At 32.0% G+C, this 15773-nt stretch overlaps 6 protein-coding genes across 11 annotated transcripts; 4 read left to right on the plus strand and 2 right to left on the minus strand.

The window, feature by feature from the left end:
* The first annotated feature begins 4042 nt into the window (after nt 1-4042).
* On the plus strand, nt 4043-6622 carry LOC116346307 (endoplasmic reticulum resident protein 44). Its single transcript, XM_031776272.1, has 7 exons — nt 4043-4184; nt 4313-4388; nt 4474-4565; nt 4696-5219; nt 5299-5352; nt 5429-5511; nt 5601-6622. The coding sequence occupies exons 1-7, from the start codon at nt 4158-4160 to the stop codon at nt 5933-5935; spliced, it is 1191 nt and encodes a 396-aa protein (XP_031632132.1). The 5' UTR covers nt 4043-4157; the 3' UTR covers nt 5936-6622.
* LOC116346310 lies at nt 6446-7373 on the minus strand. The gene is made up of 2 exons (XM_031776281.1): nt 7153-7373; nt 6446-7065 (listed from the first exon to the last, which is right to left on the minus strand). Exons 1-2 carry the CDS (start codon nt 7208-7210, stop codon nt 6683-6685), a joined length of 441 nt encoding a protein of 146 aa, XP_031632141.1. The 5' UTR covers nt 7211-7373; the 3' UTR covers nt 6446-6682.
* Nucleotides 7374-7586: 213 nt separating this feature from the next.
* Nucleotides 7587-8652, minus strand: LOC116346309 (ADP-ribosylation factor-related protein 1). The gene is made up of 3 exons (XM_031776280.1): nt 8348-8652; nt 8028-8280; nt 7587-7956 (listed from the first exon to the last, which is right to left on the minus strand). Exons 1-3 carry the CDS (start codon nt 8438-8440, stop codon nt 7700-7702), a joined length of 603 nt encoding a protein of 200 aa, XP_031632140.1. The 5' UTR covers nt 8441-8652; the 3' UTR covers nt 7587-7699.
* Nucleotides 8653-8750: 98 nt separating this feature from the next.
* Nucleotides 8751-10708, plus strand: LOC116346308 (sugar transporter SWEET1-like). 6 transcript variants are annotated; one of them, XM_031776276.1, is made up of 4 exons: nt 8751-8954; nt 9570-9801; nt 9869-10157; nt 10231-10708. In XM_031776276.1, the coding sequence occupies exons 2-4, from the start codon at nt 9632-9634 to the stop codon at nt 10489-10491; spliced, it is 720 nt and encodes a 239-aa protein (XP_031632136.1). In that variant the 5' UTR covers nt 8751-8954; nt 9570-9631; the 3' UTR covers nt 10492-10708. The 6 variants fall into 6 exon arrangements, with proteins under 6 accessions (XP_031632136.1, XP_031632134.1, XP_031632139.1 ...); XM_031776274.1 differs by having other exon boundaries at nt 9617-9801; XM_031776279.1 differs by having other exon boundaries at nt 9623-9801.
* A 1176-nt stretch (nt 10709-11884) lies between these two features.
* LOC116346317 (sugar transporter SWEET1-like) lies at nt 11885-13062 on the plus strand. The gene is made up of 3 exons (XM_031776290.1): nt 11885-12096; nt 12163-12451; nt 12525-13062. Exons 1-3 carry the CDS (start codon nt 11927-11929, stop codon nt 12795-12797), a joined length of 732 nt encoding a protein of 243 aa, XP_031632150.1. The 5' UTR covers nt 11885-11926; the 3' UTR covers nt 12798-13062.
* Nucleotides 13063-13169: 107 nt separating this feature from the next.
* Nucleotides 13170-15250, plus strand: LOC116346316 (leucine-rich repeat-containing protein 15-like). Its single transcript, XM_031776289.1, has one exon. It carries the CDS (start codon nt 13280-13282, stop codon nt 15146-15148), a length of 1869 nt encoding a protein of 622 aa, XP_031632149.1. The 5' UTR covers nt 13170-13279; the 3' UTR covers nt 15149-15250.
* The last annotated feature ends 523 nt before the right edge of the window (nt 15251-15773 follow it).

Below are 15773 nucleotides of genomic sequence, written 5' to 3' on the forward strand. Positions count from 1 at the left end.
CCAGGAAAAAGGCGCTGAGTGTTTGAAAACAGTTGAAATTTTGGACTTTCGTATGTAAATGTATGTGCTTGAGTATTAATTACAATATATAAAGGTAGATCGTAAATCAAGCAAAGGAATTTCGCTGATTGCATGTTTCTGCAAAACTTTTTTCCACCTAATAGCACATTTACCATTTCCTAGACTCAGGAAAACAAAATATGGTATTTTAAACATTTAAACACGCTCTTATTCCAAAGTGGCATTGATTCAACATCAACCCAGAAAACCATAAATTTGAAATACTTCAAAAACTTGCGACTTTTTTCTGTGACATTAAATAAAAAATGCGGCAAATGAAGAAAGGCAGAAATCAAAACATTTTCATATTTCGGAATAATTAAGAAGCAGAATAAGAACACTTTTTCAATTTTATACCTAACTGAAGCACATTCGACCACAAATCAAAGCTGACCCTTCTTTAATAAAATGGAAATAGTGAAAGAAAATTAAAAATAAACAAACCAAAAGAAAATATTTTCCATTTTGAGCAAAAACACACAAAAATATAAATATTTTGTATGGACAAATAAAAAAATAGACGAGCGTAAATACATTTTTTTTCTCTGGTGGCTACATTCCACTTAATATCATATTGCAATGCTTTGAATTGTTTCGTGGTGGCAAAATGATACTGAAGAAAAAACTGAGCATAAGAAGAAGTACGTTAAAGCTGTTTGAATTCAAACATTGGATCAGCCCGGATTCTTTTTGTTTTAACATTCAACAGAAAACCGAGATTCAATTTCAAACCTATTATCAAGGTGCTCGACTTGAAACATTTTTAACCTTTTTTTCGAATTAAATAAAAGAGCGAAAACCCCAAAGAGAAAAATAAATCATACCACAATGAAATGCCACCTCTTCCACTTGACTACAATACGTCGTCTGTTCAAAAGAGAAATTCGTGCTTAATCATCATCGCTTTTAATTTGATAAAAAAGAGCGTCCGACCACAATAATAGAAGTACACAAAAATTAAAATCGGAATAAAAGGTTCCACAAATACCTCGGGTGGTTTAAGTTTGAAACGGCTATCGTTACAAAGCTTGAAACTAATGGCACTTGTAACGTATAACCATTCATCGTTCGATTTCCATTTTTTTTTTTTTAAGATTATTTTTTTTTATCGAAAAATGGCATTTCCTCACTTATCCAAACAATCTCCAATGACCCTTGAATCCTTTGTACATGTTTCATTCTCAGCTTTCCTTTTTATTTCAGTTTGTTTACTGAAAGATATTTCAAAATTTCACAAATGAAAAGTTGAAAACAACTTGCTGAAACGAGAATAAAATTTACTTTCCATTTGACGTCTTATATCAGATCACGACATTGTCAACTTGAACTTATTATTACTGTAAGACAGTTCAAAGTTTTATTTTGTCTTCAAACGTACGTGCCGTACGTTAGTTTTCGCTTGTCCATGTTTTATCCCACTTTTAAGTGCTCATGCATTGGCGTGATTTTGGCTATGCTATGTTGGACTTTGTGCAGGATAAAAATTCTTATGCGATTACCAAAAGTTGTATATTGTTAATACATATCGAACGAAACAGGGGCATCATTAGTGTTACAAAGCGATGACAATGTGTTGGCAAAGAGACTCGGTTTGCAACTGAAACTAAAAACAAAGTCGAAAAAGCGATTTTCCCATTCTCCGCAACAGACAGTTTCCATCGTTTTTTTTTTACCAATACGATATATATTGTGTAGCTAATGGATGGACAAATAACAAAATACAAAGTCTGCTGGAAATATTGTATCGCAGAAAACGAGGTCATCGACAATTCGACTTTGCTTGTTTTTACTTTTATAAAAAAAAATTCCGTACTGTTATGCCATCAGCCACTACACCCGCAAATTGCGGCTATAATTTTTTCCCTATCTCAAGATGAAATCTTGGTTAAATCTCCTTGTAAATATACGAAATCCAGTACGCGATTATATCGGCACATTTTCAGACATAACTAATGGGCGAAAACACAATTTGTTTCAAACCGAAATTTCTAGTGTTTAGTATGTGTGTACGTACTCGAAAATACTTTGCAGTCATAGAAGTGCAAATGTAAGGGTTTTTCGTTATGTTAACAAAATTGTAGATTTGATGTAGTATCAAACACATCGCGTCATAATTTTTTCGAAATATTTTACTTACTTTTAATAAAATGTAACTTGGCTTCTTTTAACCACATATTTAACAAAGTGGTGAACATAAACTTTGATAGAAATCCACAAGAAATAACATAATGCCGTTTAAATTTGTTGAAATATATCGAAAATTCAGACTATAAATAGCAAACCGAACTGATTTATTATTCAAATAAGTATAAAGTTTTTTGTCTGGAATGAATAGTCAAAACGTTCAAGGATTGGTGAACGTTGGAAGCCCCGTGACACATTTCAAAGCTAGTTGGTATGCAAATTCAAAGTTTTTTGCAATATATCTTGATACAGTTCGAGATTCGTTTTGGTTGCAGGCTTCTTCTAGGTGTCCATGTATTATTACAGTTCTGGAAGTCTATTACAACTGCGGTCACACATCATTTAGTATTGCAATAGATATGACAATCGTCATTTATCATATTCATGAAACAATGGAGAAATCCGTTGGGCCATATCAAATAGAGGACAACATGTACGATAGAACAATGGTCGTGCGCAAAAGAAAAATTGACGCATGAAATCGCCTACAATATAGTGAATAGCCAACAATAAAACCAATAACCATAAGGCCTATTTGCTGGCTTGTGCACGCTTTAAATAATACTATCATGAAGGAATCCACTAAATAACATGTGTTCACAAATACCACTACCATTCTAACGAAAATCTCGTGTATCAGTGATTTCATACATTCTATTTCAGCCGGAACAGTTTGTTGTGTTTGCAGAAAAAACAATAAAATATAAATGCGATTTTGAAAGCAAGTCACAATTGAAAGCATATCTGATGCTTTATTATGGCAAAATTATTACCGTGATTTGCGGCATCATCAAATGCTCCAATATATACTACACAAAAGATGCAAAAGTATTGTATTAAGATGATAGTAAACTTTTGCTTTACTATGCATAATTTTAACGGTCATTGGCCATAAACATAAACAAAAGTGAAATATTTACGCGGCACAGATTTGAGCCTAGCTGAATAACAGAAACATATAAACATGTTTTAAAGGAAAATAAATTGAAACGCATGAATGTGTATTTGAATGGTTGAGAATAATAATGAAACTTAATTTTTGTTCAAACTGAAGTGTCCCTTCGGAATATTTCCAATAAAAGTGTCCCCAGTTTGTATATAGTTTGCCATATAAACTTGGGACACTTTTATTGGAAATATTTCGAAGGGACACTTCAGTTTGAACAAAAATTAAGTTTCATTATTATTCTCAAGCGTTCATTTGTGATTTTGTATTTTCAGAATCGCTGTAAAACATCTGTGTTTATTTTATGCACGAGTTCTACTTCATTTTGCATCCGAATAAGGCAATTCCTTCTTTTAAAAAATTACCACTAATGTTTCATCTGCAGACCAACATCGTATAAGGAACCACAAAGGAGCAAAAAAGAATACATAATAGCGCGAAGACAAGAAGGCAAGCATATCAATTGGGTGTGTGCGAAATCTGGTACGTGATTTGAATAATATGAATGTGTAGTGTCGAATTTAAAATTTCGCAAAGTGTGCGATAAGCTAACGTGAACAAATATAAAAAAAACATTGCGAAGAAGATTCCAAAATTTTTGGCATTGTATTTTATTTACTTTTAAAACTCTGCAAAGGTTTTGTTTCAATGTGTAATTTCTTTGTTCATTTTGAATCATGTTTATGACGACGGTTTTTTCCATATTTTTCTCTCGCATCGTTTCAGTATGTTCGAAGACAAGGCACCGATGAACGCACTCATAAACTGTGTCAACTGTCAAATAAATACATTAGGAGAAACGTCTACATCTTTTATTGGTGTGCTCATTTTTGCCACATACACTGATACACTAAAGACGCAAACATAACCTTTACAACAAGTTTGACAAGTGAGAAAACGTCGGGACTGCGAACAACAAAGTAGTTTTAATTTAACATAGAATTAGTAAAGCGATAAATTAGTAATAATGAACTGGAGTTTATTACTACTTTTGGTACGTGGCATTAATTATATCTAAATTTTCAAAGTGTTTTTGATGTGATTTTATTGAATTTAAATCGAATCAAATGTGTATTAGCCGAGATTCATTGATTTTCTATTTGCGATTGATTTTTTACATAGGTTGGATACGTGTTTTATAATCCAGCTGACAGTGGAGCGGTGCAGTTGAAAAATGATAATATTGATATGACATTAGGTAGATCGTCATCACGAAAAACAAATAACTTTTTATCTCTCTTTTGTATAATTTTATAACGCTTTTCTTTTAAAACGAATTTCAGCTTCAAATGAATTAGTGTTTATTAACTTTTATGCGGATTGGTGTCGGTTTAGTAATTTATTGCAGCCAATATTTGATGAAGCCGCTGATTTGGTAATTAATCTTACGTGTTTAAACTTTTTTTGCGTGTGTAAATGAAAATGAAAACATGTTTAACCTGTACCAATTGATTCTGTGAATACGATGTAAAGTATACACAATAATAATGTTTTGTAATTTTCAGGCGCATAAAGAGTTCAACCACTCTGGACAGGTAGTGATGGGTAAAGTGAACTGTGATGAAGAAACAGCGATTGCAAAACGTTTCCAAATCACAAAATATCCAACACTGAAAATCATTCAAAATGGAGAGGTATCGAAACGCGAGTACCGTGGCCAGAGGAGCAAAGAGGCATTCGTCGAGTTTGTACGCAATCAATTGAAGGATCCAATTAAAGAGTTTGCTGCTTTAAAAGATCTAGAAAAATTGGATACACGAAAACGAATTATAGTTGGATACTTCGATCGTCGTGATATGACCGAGTACTCCATTTTCCGCAGAGTGGCCGCTAATTTGAAGGATGATTGTCACTTTTATGTTGGATTTGGTGATGTTGTAGCTCAAATGCATCCGCCAGGCGTTCCAATTATCGTTTTTCGACCAGACATTGATTTGTCTCATGATAATGATGAAACATTCAAAGGTAGCTTCAATTCAATTGATGAATTGAAAATCTGGGCACAAGATAAATGCGTTCCACTTGTTAGGTATTATTATTTCTTTCATTTAATTTGTGTAATATAACAATTTTTTTTTTTTTTAATGAAAATTGTTTATTGTTCGCAGAGAAATTACGTTTGAGAATGCTGAAGAATTAACTGAAGAAGGAATGCCTTTCTTGTAAGTACATTACTAACGTAAAATTTTGAAAAAAGTTTGGACTTTTGCATAAATTTCTTATTTCTTTTAACAATAGGATCTTGTTCCACGCTACCGATGATACCGAATCGATCAAAAATTATAAAGCGATTGTAGAATCACAACTACTATCGGAGAAACGTATGTATTGTTTCACATCTACATAATTCTTTATTTTAATATAATTATTTCCACAACACATATTTAACTTTTTGTGTTTTTTTTTCCAGAAAATATCAATTTCTTGACAGCTGATGGCAAACGCTTTGCACATCCATTACATCACTTGGGGAAACAACAATCTGATTTGCCACTAATTGCTATCGATTCATTCAGGCACATGTATCTCTTCCCCAAGTTTGAAGACATGTACACACCAGGCAAACTGAAGCAGTTTGTTGAAGATTTACATAACGGCAAATTGCATCGTGAATTCCACTATGGACCCGATCGAACCGAAGATAATCAAATCACACAAGATAAAGCAACGCAGCCACCAGAGTCAACATTTAAGAAATTGGCACCGTCAAAGAATCGATATACATTGCTGCGCGATGAACTTTAAGTGCTATTTAATTTATTTTCAAATTGTAAATACAATTGGAGGAGAGGAGCTTCCAACACAAATATCTCAGCACTTACAACGTTTGAATAGAAACAAACACTTTCCTCTTCTCTGTTTTTATCAAATCTCCTCTCCTTTGTAATCGAACAAATAGATCGATAAAAATGCGTCTAGATCCAAATTGCAACTAAACTTCAATTCAATTTTTTACTTTTTAAGTGGTCTTTAACTGCCTCATTGTATCCCATAGAATTTGTATACACATCCAGTCTCTCGGTGTGATGTATATTAGTGAACAAATGCAACAATGTTTGATTAGATTCCAAAACATCAAGATCGACATTTTAACATATTTTACAAAAAATTCTTTTTTTTTGCTTCCCTTTTTCCTAAATCACAAAAGAACAAACAATTGAACAAATTTTTCTTTGTTATTTTCCAGAAATATCAATTTTATTTCTCTTTAATTAAAAAACTCTTATCAAAAAACATTGATAGAAACTAAACTATTGAAACTATTTTTTAAATCGTTTGGACGGAATCGTTACAGATCATTTTACAATATTTTAATTAAATGGACGGTACGAATGATTTACAAATAAAACAGTAAATTTTTAAGGCACACGATTGTGATTTTTGACGATCTTACAAATAAAGTAACTCGATTTGACCTCAAATTGATCGAAATTTGATTTTTTTTTTTATCTTTTTCAATGTCAATATGATTAATTTTTTTTGTGTCTTCGTTTACAGTGAAAGTATTGGATAAACCAATAATGTAATTACTGCCGAAACGTACCATAAGTAGTACGATAGCCGTTCAGAACCGCTAATAACATAATAATTACATCTGTCACCCTGGCAACATTCCGAACAAAGCCAATCTTCATACCAAATGTGGGTACAATACGGCATGTACTTTCGACGAATGGTTGTACATAGCTTTTTGGTTGAACACCTTTTTGAAACATAGTACTGCTTCAGTGCACCTTGAGTGAAATATGGTTGACTGCCCCATCGGATCTCTGTCAAACAAACATCTTCTCCTTGTTCGCATGTTTTAATAGTATTCAGACATTTTTCAGTATTCTCTGTTTGATTTGAACACACATAGCATTCAAGTGCAGCACCTAAAATATTGAAACCAAACCCATTTATTAAATGCAAATAAACGCAATGCCAACACAAGCCACAAATTGAAAAAAAAAAAAACTTACAAGAAGAAATTATGGATGCAAATAATATTGTACAAGCAATTATTTTCATTGAATTCATTTTGTTCAGGTCGTTTTTTAGTATGTTTGAATTGGTAAAAATGATTTTTTATAAACAAAATAAATATTCCACAAAGTCCACGCCTAATTCACAACAATTGATGACAAATAGTTGTTAATGAATGTCGATGTATGTTTTGACAGTTTGACACTAGACATTTTTTTGTGTTGAAATTCGGCGCAATTTTTGAACTATTCCATTCTTTTGCACTTGAATCAATTTTTTTTTTGTGGTTATTAAATAAAATGTGGAAGAAATCATTTTTGTTCGTGGAGAATATTGATTTTAAATAAATTATATTGCATTTAATGTTTGTTTTCATTGAATTTTTCTATATAGAAGTGATGACTGACAGCGCCCCCTATAAAAAAATCAATTCTCATTGGTACTCATATTTATTTAGTATTTTTCATTCGAAATCACATGCAATATATTAGAAAAAAATAAAATTAAATCAGTTTTAGAAGAAAAAACAATTTGAATTATCTTTTAATCTTTAACGCGAGGCAATCGAACAACACTGTTTCTGAGAATAGCGTCGACAAGCCATTGAATGCCTTCTTGTACACCCTCACCAGTTAACGCAGAAACTGGCATCACCAAGCAGTCTCTTCGTCCAATGTGGATGGCCGATTGCTGGAATACTGGTTTAATCTCTCTTACACCCATGCAATCGGGTAAATCTTGTTTATTTGCCAACAGCAGCAACGGAATGCCAGCCAAATGTTCATTACAAATCATTTTATCTGAAATATTCAAATTAATGTATATTAATTTTAAATGTTTATATATTTGAATCAAAAGTTTTTTTACATACCAAAAACTGCTTTTGATTCTTCCATTCGCTCACGGTCATGTGAATCAACCACATAAATAATGGCATGCGATTCTTGATAATATTTATCCCATAAAGATTGTAATTCAGACTGTCCACCGAGATCCCAGAAGCTGAGCCGTATACCCGAACTATCAATTTGACCGATATTTAAGCCAACCGTTGTCGTTATATGCTTTGGATTCATTCCTTTGTAGTTTTTTGTGAGCTTTGTTTTAGCCGCTTCCAGGTACGTCTTAAATTATTAATCAAAACACATCAACTATTTCAAACATTCAAATAATTTTCTTTTATTTACTTACTGTTTTGCCAGCGTCATCTAATCCAAGAATGAGGACACAATATTCATCTTTTTGTACCATATATTTGTAGAAACCGTGCAAAAGTGTATACATTTTGATATATTTAATATAAAAAATTGACTAATTGTTAAACATTTCCCGATGCGAATTGTTCATGACATGAAGTCGATAAATACTCGAATATTCAATGGATTAATGATTAATTGGGAATAAATCAAGCCATTTCGCATTGGAATTACAAAGAATGAACAAAAACCAAATGACAACTTGTATGTTGATGAATAAAACAAGCTCTGTCAAATTCGTTCTCTCTCTCTCACTCTCGTAATGTTTTCATTTTTAATTCAGATTCGTGTACACAGAGTGCGTCGCATCGTCAACTGCCAACACATTTTGACGTCTACATAGCAACAAGTACTTGAACATTTCTAGTATTTTGTTTTTTTTTTTTTATCGTTGCGAATAAAATCTCATCAATCTAAGATAATGATAATAGTTCCATTTGTATATCGCGCGTAACTTGAGCTGGTTTTACACAGTTATACTTGTATATAGTTTTCACCACAATTAAATTTTCTATTTTCATTGACTGTTTTCTGTTATCAACGTAAGTAATTGAGAAATTATGTGAGAAAAGATTGAGCAACAAGTAAACGATTTAGCAATCTGTTGGGCAATGATTCTGCAGAAAGTGCCTGCAGTGTTTGCGTAGTTGAAGGTCTTTCGTTGGCATTGAAGTACAAACTACTGCGGTATTTACGTAACATGACACTATTGAATTTATAGGAATAGGGAATACATTTTCCCAACTATTCGAATGATTAGTTCAGTGTTTGGGCTGTGTTAAGCGAAGCTGTTCAAACTGTGAGTTTCAAGAGAAAAAAAAACGTTCAAACAAATATCGAAACATTGCTTTTTGCTTTATTTTCTTGCAATTTCATTTGAATTCTGCCGTTAATTAATTTTTAATTTGAATTTTGTTTGATTTTTCTCGTTTGTTTCTCTTTTTTTTTGCTTTCTTAAACATCACAATTGTTAGTGAATCTAGTTTTGATTGACTGCTATCTCAAGTTAGACAAAAGAATATCAAATACAATTAAAGTTATCGCTTTCTATCTATGTGCACAACATTCAAAATATTGATTAACAGTTCCATAGCTGATATAAGACATTTTATCAGTATTTGCTCACTTCAAATAACGACACAGTTTGAGTTTTATAGATACACCATTTCTCAGTTTGATTTCCGATTGATTCAACATATCTTAGTTTCAGTAACTAAAAATGGAGTCCTTTGCAGTTTTATTGGAACCTTATAAGGATTTGATAAGTAGTTCAGCCGCAATTGTAACATATTTACATCAACTAAGTGGCTTAGCCATTTGTAATGACATTCGCAAACAAAAGTCAACCGTTGGATTCTCAATCCTACCATTTTTAGCGGGAACTGTCATGTGAGTAATTCACTTTATGCATAAGTGTGTATGTTATTCATTATTTCCATCTTTTTTCAAATTCTAGTTCTGTTTTGGTTTTACGCTTCGGAGCAATATTAAATGATACAACAACCGTTCATGTAAATCTGATTGGAACCGCGCTTAACTTGAGTTACGTTTGCTATTATTTCTGGTATACGAACAATATTAAAGACAAAACATTGGCATGGGCTCAAATCGGTTACGCGTCCGCATTTGTGGCTGCAGTCTTCGCCTACACCTACGTTGAAAATCAAAAAGACCTTCCATTTCGTTATGGATTGATTTTAACGGCTGTATTATTCTACTTTGTGGGCTCTCCAATGCTTCATTTGGTATTTATCGATTGACACCTTTCTTCACTTTTCCTCATTCAACTTGTTGTATAATCCAATTTTTCAATTCCAGGGTGAAATAATTCGCAACAAGAGTACTGCTGGTATGCCGTTTCCAATCATATTATCGGGAACACTGATTTCGTTTTTGTGGTTCTTGTATGGTGTCGTGACGCGTGAATATTTTGTCATTTTTCAAAATGCAGTAATCTTTTTGATGAGTGCTGTGCAATTGTCTTTGTTTGCCGTATATGGTTTCCCTAAACCAACACACAAATCAAAAAAGAGCGGTAGCCCAGCAAACATTAATAACAATGACAAAAAGAAAAATTAGTTAAACTTTGTTTTTCTTTTATTATACTCTGCAATACTATGCTTTATCCACACTTGTTATAACAAAAAAATGAATGTGATCAAATGTGATGTGCAATATTGGCAAATTGTTATTGACAATAAGAAGACCCTCATACACTTTTATCAAAAGAATTGTTATCTTCATGAAATGTTATGCAATAAAGAATTTAAATAAATTACAGTTTTTGATATTTCAATTTTAACTTGATTTGATTATTCATTAGAGAAAAAATGGATAAATGAACTTATTTCAGGCGGAAATGCTGACGTACAGATCATATCTTGTTCTAATATGACTTTATGACAAATCTGGACAGTATCATTCATTCTAAGACAATCCTTTATGTCTAATTTAATTTCAGGGTTAATAATAATTAATAAGGGTGACGTGGCGTTCGTTTCCCTTCTTGTATTTATAGGAATACAGGGAAAATGCGTCATCAAGTATTCTAACAATCAGGCTTCAAAGTGCATTTGAAATTCTGATATTGATAAACATAATTCATTGATTGAAATAAGTCTAAAAGAAAATAAATCAAACATATAAAATAAAATCTAAGTCTGATTGACTAGTCAGTTAACTAATTTGGGACGTTTTTGGCAAAAGCCAACTGAGATTGAAGTTGTTTTAAGTTGATTTGGCTGATTTTTCAGTCAATCCTAGTAGAGAAAAATACAACTTGATTCAACTTCAATCGCAGTTAACTATAGACAAAAACGTCCCAAATTAGTCATCTGTTTAAAATGAGATACATATAGACGACTAAAGTCGACTGGGTAGAGGACTTCATTTAAAAAAATTCAATTTCAGTTGATTTAAGCTAACCAGTCAGACAGTCACTTTTTTCCACACGATTTGTTTAAGAAATGCATAACCAAATACGTATTAATGCGGAAATACACATGAAAACGTAGAATCATCATTTCAATCATATCAGCTGTGATTATTAAGATACACACAAAATTAGTACTAGAAAGGTTTAAATGCCTTGGTGCCTATATTGTAAAATTACCTACAGTGAAGCCACGTGCGTCTGTGTAGAAGCACGCTTCTGAATACTATTAAAATACTTATAACTATGAATGTTATATTTGAAGTTTTATCTGTGATTTAAAAAATTATTATCTTTTTTATTGACAACAAGTTTAAGATTATTTATTATGTCCTCAAACACTCAACTTTAAATAGTGTAACAATGCAAAATATTTTTTCTGTTCAAAATACACAACAGAAACGAATTTCAAAAAATATCGTGAAATTGCATTCATATCGTTTGTTTATTAGTATTAGTACTTACACCTGATATCACCAAACAAACTTGTATTTATACTAGATCTAATAGATATAATTTCTCAGTTTCATTTCGGATTGATTCAATGTTCAATCGTTCGCGTCTTAATTTTAGTAATTAAAAATGGAGTCCTTTGCAGTTTTATTGGAACCTTATAAGGATTTGATAAGTAGTTCAGCTGCAATTGCAACATATTTACATCAACTAAGTGCCTTTGCCATTTGCAATAGCATTCGCAAACAAAAGTCAACCGTTGGATTCTCAATCATACCATTTTTAGTGGGCACTGTAATGTGAGTAATATTGAACAAAATATAAGATCTAAGTTTACATTGATTACTTTCATTTGATTCACTTAGATCTATAATATTTTTACGCTTCGGACTAATATTAAATGATACAACAACACTTCATGTAAATCTGATTGGAACCGCCCTTAATTTGGGCTACGTTTGCTATTACTTTTACTATACGAATAATGTTAAAGATAAAACACTGGCATGGATTCAAATCGGTTACGCGTCCGCATTTGTGGCTGCAGTATTCTTATATACCTACATTGAAAATCCAAAAGACCTTCCATTTCGTTATGGATTAATTTTAACGGGTGTATTATTCTACTTTGTGGGCTCTCCAATGCTTCATTTGGTATTTATTGATCAACACCTTTCTTGACTTTTCCTCATTCATCTTCTTGTATAATCTCATTTTTCAATTCCAGGGTGAAATAATTCGCAACAAGAGTACTGCTGGTATGCCGTTCCCAATCATATTGTCGGGAACATTGATTTCGTTTTTGTGGTTCTTGTATGGTGTAGTGACGCGTGAATATTTTGTTATCTTTCAAAATGCAGTCTTCCTTTTGATGAATGCTGTGCAATTATCTTTGTTTGCCGTATATGGTTTCCCTAAACCAACACACAAATCAAAAAAGAGCGATAGCTATCGCCCAGCAAAGACTTGTAGTAACAACAATGATAAAAAGAAAAATTAGTTGAACTTTATTTTCGTTTATTATTCTTTGCAATATTATGCTTTATTCACAATTATTATAACAAAAAACTGAATGTTATCGAATGTGATATGCAATGTTGGCAATTTGTTAATGACTTCAAGACATTTTATCAACGCATTTGTTATCTTCGCTCTTACATATTTCAATTACACATTGATTTGATTACAATTGTTTGTTCAAGCAAAATGGATAAATGCAGTTATTTTTGAAAAAATTCTGAAAAACACGTGTTCTTATATGATAATGATTGTTTTGTCTTAATATTGAATAATAATAAATGGTGCAATGAGTTACATAGTATCAAGTATCAAAGTTCGTTTCCTCTTTGAAAGCTGATATTGCAATATAATGCACAAATGGTATTCAAGTAATGCATTTGCTGACCCGATAATTTTACTGAAATAAACAGATTTCATTTCAAGCGGTTCATTTACTTTAGTGAAGTCCAATTAAACGGTCATATGGCTAGAACCATGCATTCCATTTTCGTTTATTTTCTGTTTGTTAAACTTATTTTGGTGGTTAGTTGTGATCAGTTACTGTTACCATCAAGTTCTGAAGCTGTTGAGTGTTCATCACATTATTACGACTCGGATCGTGTCGGAAAGTTAGCTTTCATATGTTCAAATAGTTCGCGGATAAATGATTATCATCATGATCAGAACTTGGGATATTTGCGGTGTACAAACAAGAGTGGCAATGTGTATAAAACCCGAATCTATAAAATTCAATTTGAAAATTGTGAAATGTCTAAATTGGTAGTAAAATACGATATATTTCAACAATTTACACAACTTCAAGAGCTAAACATTTCGTACATTGGATTGGAGACACTTGAAAAAGATATGTTCACTAAAGCCGGTTATCTAAAAAAGCTCAACGCAAGCCATAATAACATCGAGGACATTCCGGCATTACTTTTTCTCAATGCGGATAATTTGCAAGAAGTTGATTTTTCTTACAACAAAATAAAACGAATGGATTCTTTTGCGTTATCAGGTGCCAAAAAATTGACTAGTGTATATTTTTCGTACAATCATATAACAAACCTAAATGGCCTTGTGTTCGGAAATGTGTTTATGCTCGAGAATCTGAATCTATCAAACAATGAAATCAATGAAGTGGAACCGAAAACATTTGCTGCTTTAAAACATCTCACCACACTGGATTTGTCGTTTAATAACGTTCGAAAACTAAATAAAAGCGCATTTGATGGACTGGACAACTTGAAGATACTGAGATTGGTGCATTTAAGCAACTCGACAATTGAAATATTCCCATCGGCTTTTGTCGGTCTCGATAAGTTATCGCAACTATATTTGTCTCATAATCACATTGCATCAATCAATAAGGGCGTTTTTGAGGGACTTCACAACCTGAAAAATCTATTTCTTTATCAAACGTTCATCAATGAATTAACGGAATTTGCATTTTCTGGAATTGATCAAATCACCGAATTGGATTTATCGTGCAATCAATTGTTTATTACAAATAATCAGAGCCGAACCACCTTTTTGAACAAAGAAACGTTTAATAATCTGGTTAATTTGACTAAATTGAATTTGGCAAATAATCCTATCGAAACTCTGAATATTGGAATATTTGCAAAACTTCAACACTTAAGTCATTTGAATCTATCAAATACAAACCTGAAGGAAGTTAAATTGGGAACATTTTCGCATACGAGAAATTTGCAATTATTGGACTTATCATGGAATCAATTGAAAACGTTTGACTTTGCTCAATTTCTGCCAAAGTATTCATCACTTCATTCACTTTATTTGAACGAAAATCAATTGACCGAACTTGAAGGATTTACTCAAATGCTTTTGCCATCACTGAAGCTATTGGGCATAAGCGGTAATAAATTTAATTGCAGTTATTTGAAGGATTTCATGAGAAAAATTATGTTGCAAAATATAACGTTTATAAATGATTGGACGACCGCCGATCCGCATCAAACTAATATTCACGGAATTAAGTGCGAAGACGAAATTGATTCTTCTGACATTTATGCAAGCACCACAACATCTACGATAATCAAATATGAAAAATACGACGACTTGAAATTGATACAAGAACATTTTTCAACTAGTTTAACTGAAGCATTTTCAGTTTTTTCACGACAAAACGATTTGCATAGCATACAATATTTGTTAATACTCTTGTGTATTTTACTTTCCATGTTGATTCTTATTGTTTTAATAATAAACCGAAATAAAATTTTGAACATTCGACGATATAGATTTCCATATCCTGATGGACAGTCCAGGGCATGTATTAATTCTGATTTTGAAGTATCGACATTCAACCAAGATCTTCCAAGATAGTCAGAGATATATTTTAATAATTTTTCTTTTTAATACTTTTTCTCACATTTACATTAATTTTTACGGACTCATCATTTTATAGTGTTTATATTAACAATAATATGTGACAATAAACGAATTTGTGAAAATAAAATAATATTATATGTGAAATTTAATCTGAACAGAAAATTAATTTCAGTTTGAATCAACCGTCTTGAATACCAGGTACTAAAGTATGCATTTCGATTCAAAATTGATGTTATGGTAAGAGTTAGTTAGTATGTGTTGAAAAAACTATACATGACCAGATGAACAAAAACAAAAAATGCTGACATTCAAAAGGTATTAGGTTCGCTAAACGGTAATCACAATCAGCGACATTAAAATTCCGACTTCAAATTACAAGCACAGCTGTGCGACACATTTTTTGAAATTTTGCACAAATTCGCATATTTCAAGTTGGTGTTAATAGTGACCACATAGTTTTTTTTTCGGACTAAATTGTGCAGAATACAAAAAGTGCTTGTAATGTATGTTATGAGAAAATTTCCGCATTAGCTGCTTAAAGCATTTTTGTTACATCTTTTGAAAAATGATTCAACCTAGGGGGTAGACATGATTCATTTGATTCACTGTGATTCAAAAG

Source organism: Contarinia nasturtii, unplaced genomic scaffold (genome assembly GCF_009176525.2).
Source record: "Contarinia nasturtii isolate CC-2019 unplaced genomic scaffold, AAFC_CNas_1.1 Cnas_scaffold_1500, whole genome shotgun sequence".
Taxonomy (NCBI): Eukaryota; Metazoa; Arthropoda; class Insecta; order Diptera; family Cecidomyiidae; genus Contarinia; species Contarinia nasturtii.

Coding starts and splice junctions, on each gene's coding strand:
- LOC116346307 (XM_031776272.1), top strand. CDS start 4,158: ATGAACTGGAGTTTATTACTACTTTTG. Junction 4,566..4,695: donor TTGATGAAGCCGCTGATTTG/GTAATTAATCTT, acceptor TGTAATTTTCAG/GCGCATAAAGAGTTCAACCA. Junction 5,220..5,298: donor AAATGCGTTCCACTTGTTAG/GTATTATTATTT, acceptor TATTGTTCGCAG/AGAAATTACGTTTGAGAATG.
- LOC116346310 (XM_031776281.1), bottom strand. CDS start 7,210: ATGAATTCAATGAAAATAATTGCTTGTACAATATTATTTGCATCCATA. Junction 7,066..7,152: donor TGCATCCATAATTTCTTCTT/GTAAGTTTTTTT, acceptor TCAATATTTTAG/GTGCTGCACTTGAATGCTAT.
- LOC116346309 (XM_031776280.1), bottom strand. CDS start 8,440: ATGTATACACTTTTGCACGGTTTCTACAAATATATGGTACAAAAAGAT. Junction 8,281..8,347: donor TAGATGACGCTGGCAAAACA/GTAAGTAAATAA, acceptor TAATAATTTAAG/ACGTACCTGGAAGCGGCTAA. Junction 7,957..8,027: donor AGAATCAAAAGCAGTTTTTG/GTATGTAAAAAA, acceptor TGAATATTTCAG/ATAAAATGATTTGTAATGAA.
- LOC116346308 (XM_031776276.1), top strand. CDS start 9,632: ATGGAGTCCTTTGCAGTTTTATTGGAACCTTATAAGGATTTGATAAGT. Junction 9,802..9,868: donor TTTTTAGCGGGAACTGTCAT/GTGAGTAATTCA, acceptor TTCAAATTCTAG/TTCTGTTTTGGTTTTACGCT. Junction 10,158..10,230: donor GCTCTCCAATGCTTCATTTG/GTATTTATCGAT, acceptor TTTCAATTCCAG/GGTGAAATAATTCGCAACAA.
- LOC116346317 (XM_031776290.1), top strand. CDS start 11,927: ATGGAGTCCTTTGCAGTTTTATTGGAACCTTATAAGGATTTGATAAGT. Junction 12,097..12,162: donor TTTTTAGTGGGCACTGTAAT/GTGAGTAATATT, acceptor TGATTCACTTAG/ATCTATAATATTTTTACGCT. Junction 12,452..12,524: donor GCTCTCCAATGCTTCATTTG/GTATTTATTGAT, acceptor TTTCAATTCCAG/GGTGAAATAATTCGCAACAA.
- LOC116346316 (XM_031776289.1), top strand. CDS start 13,280: ATGGCTAGAACCATGCATTCCATTTTCGTTTATTTTCTGTTTGTTAAA.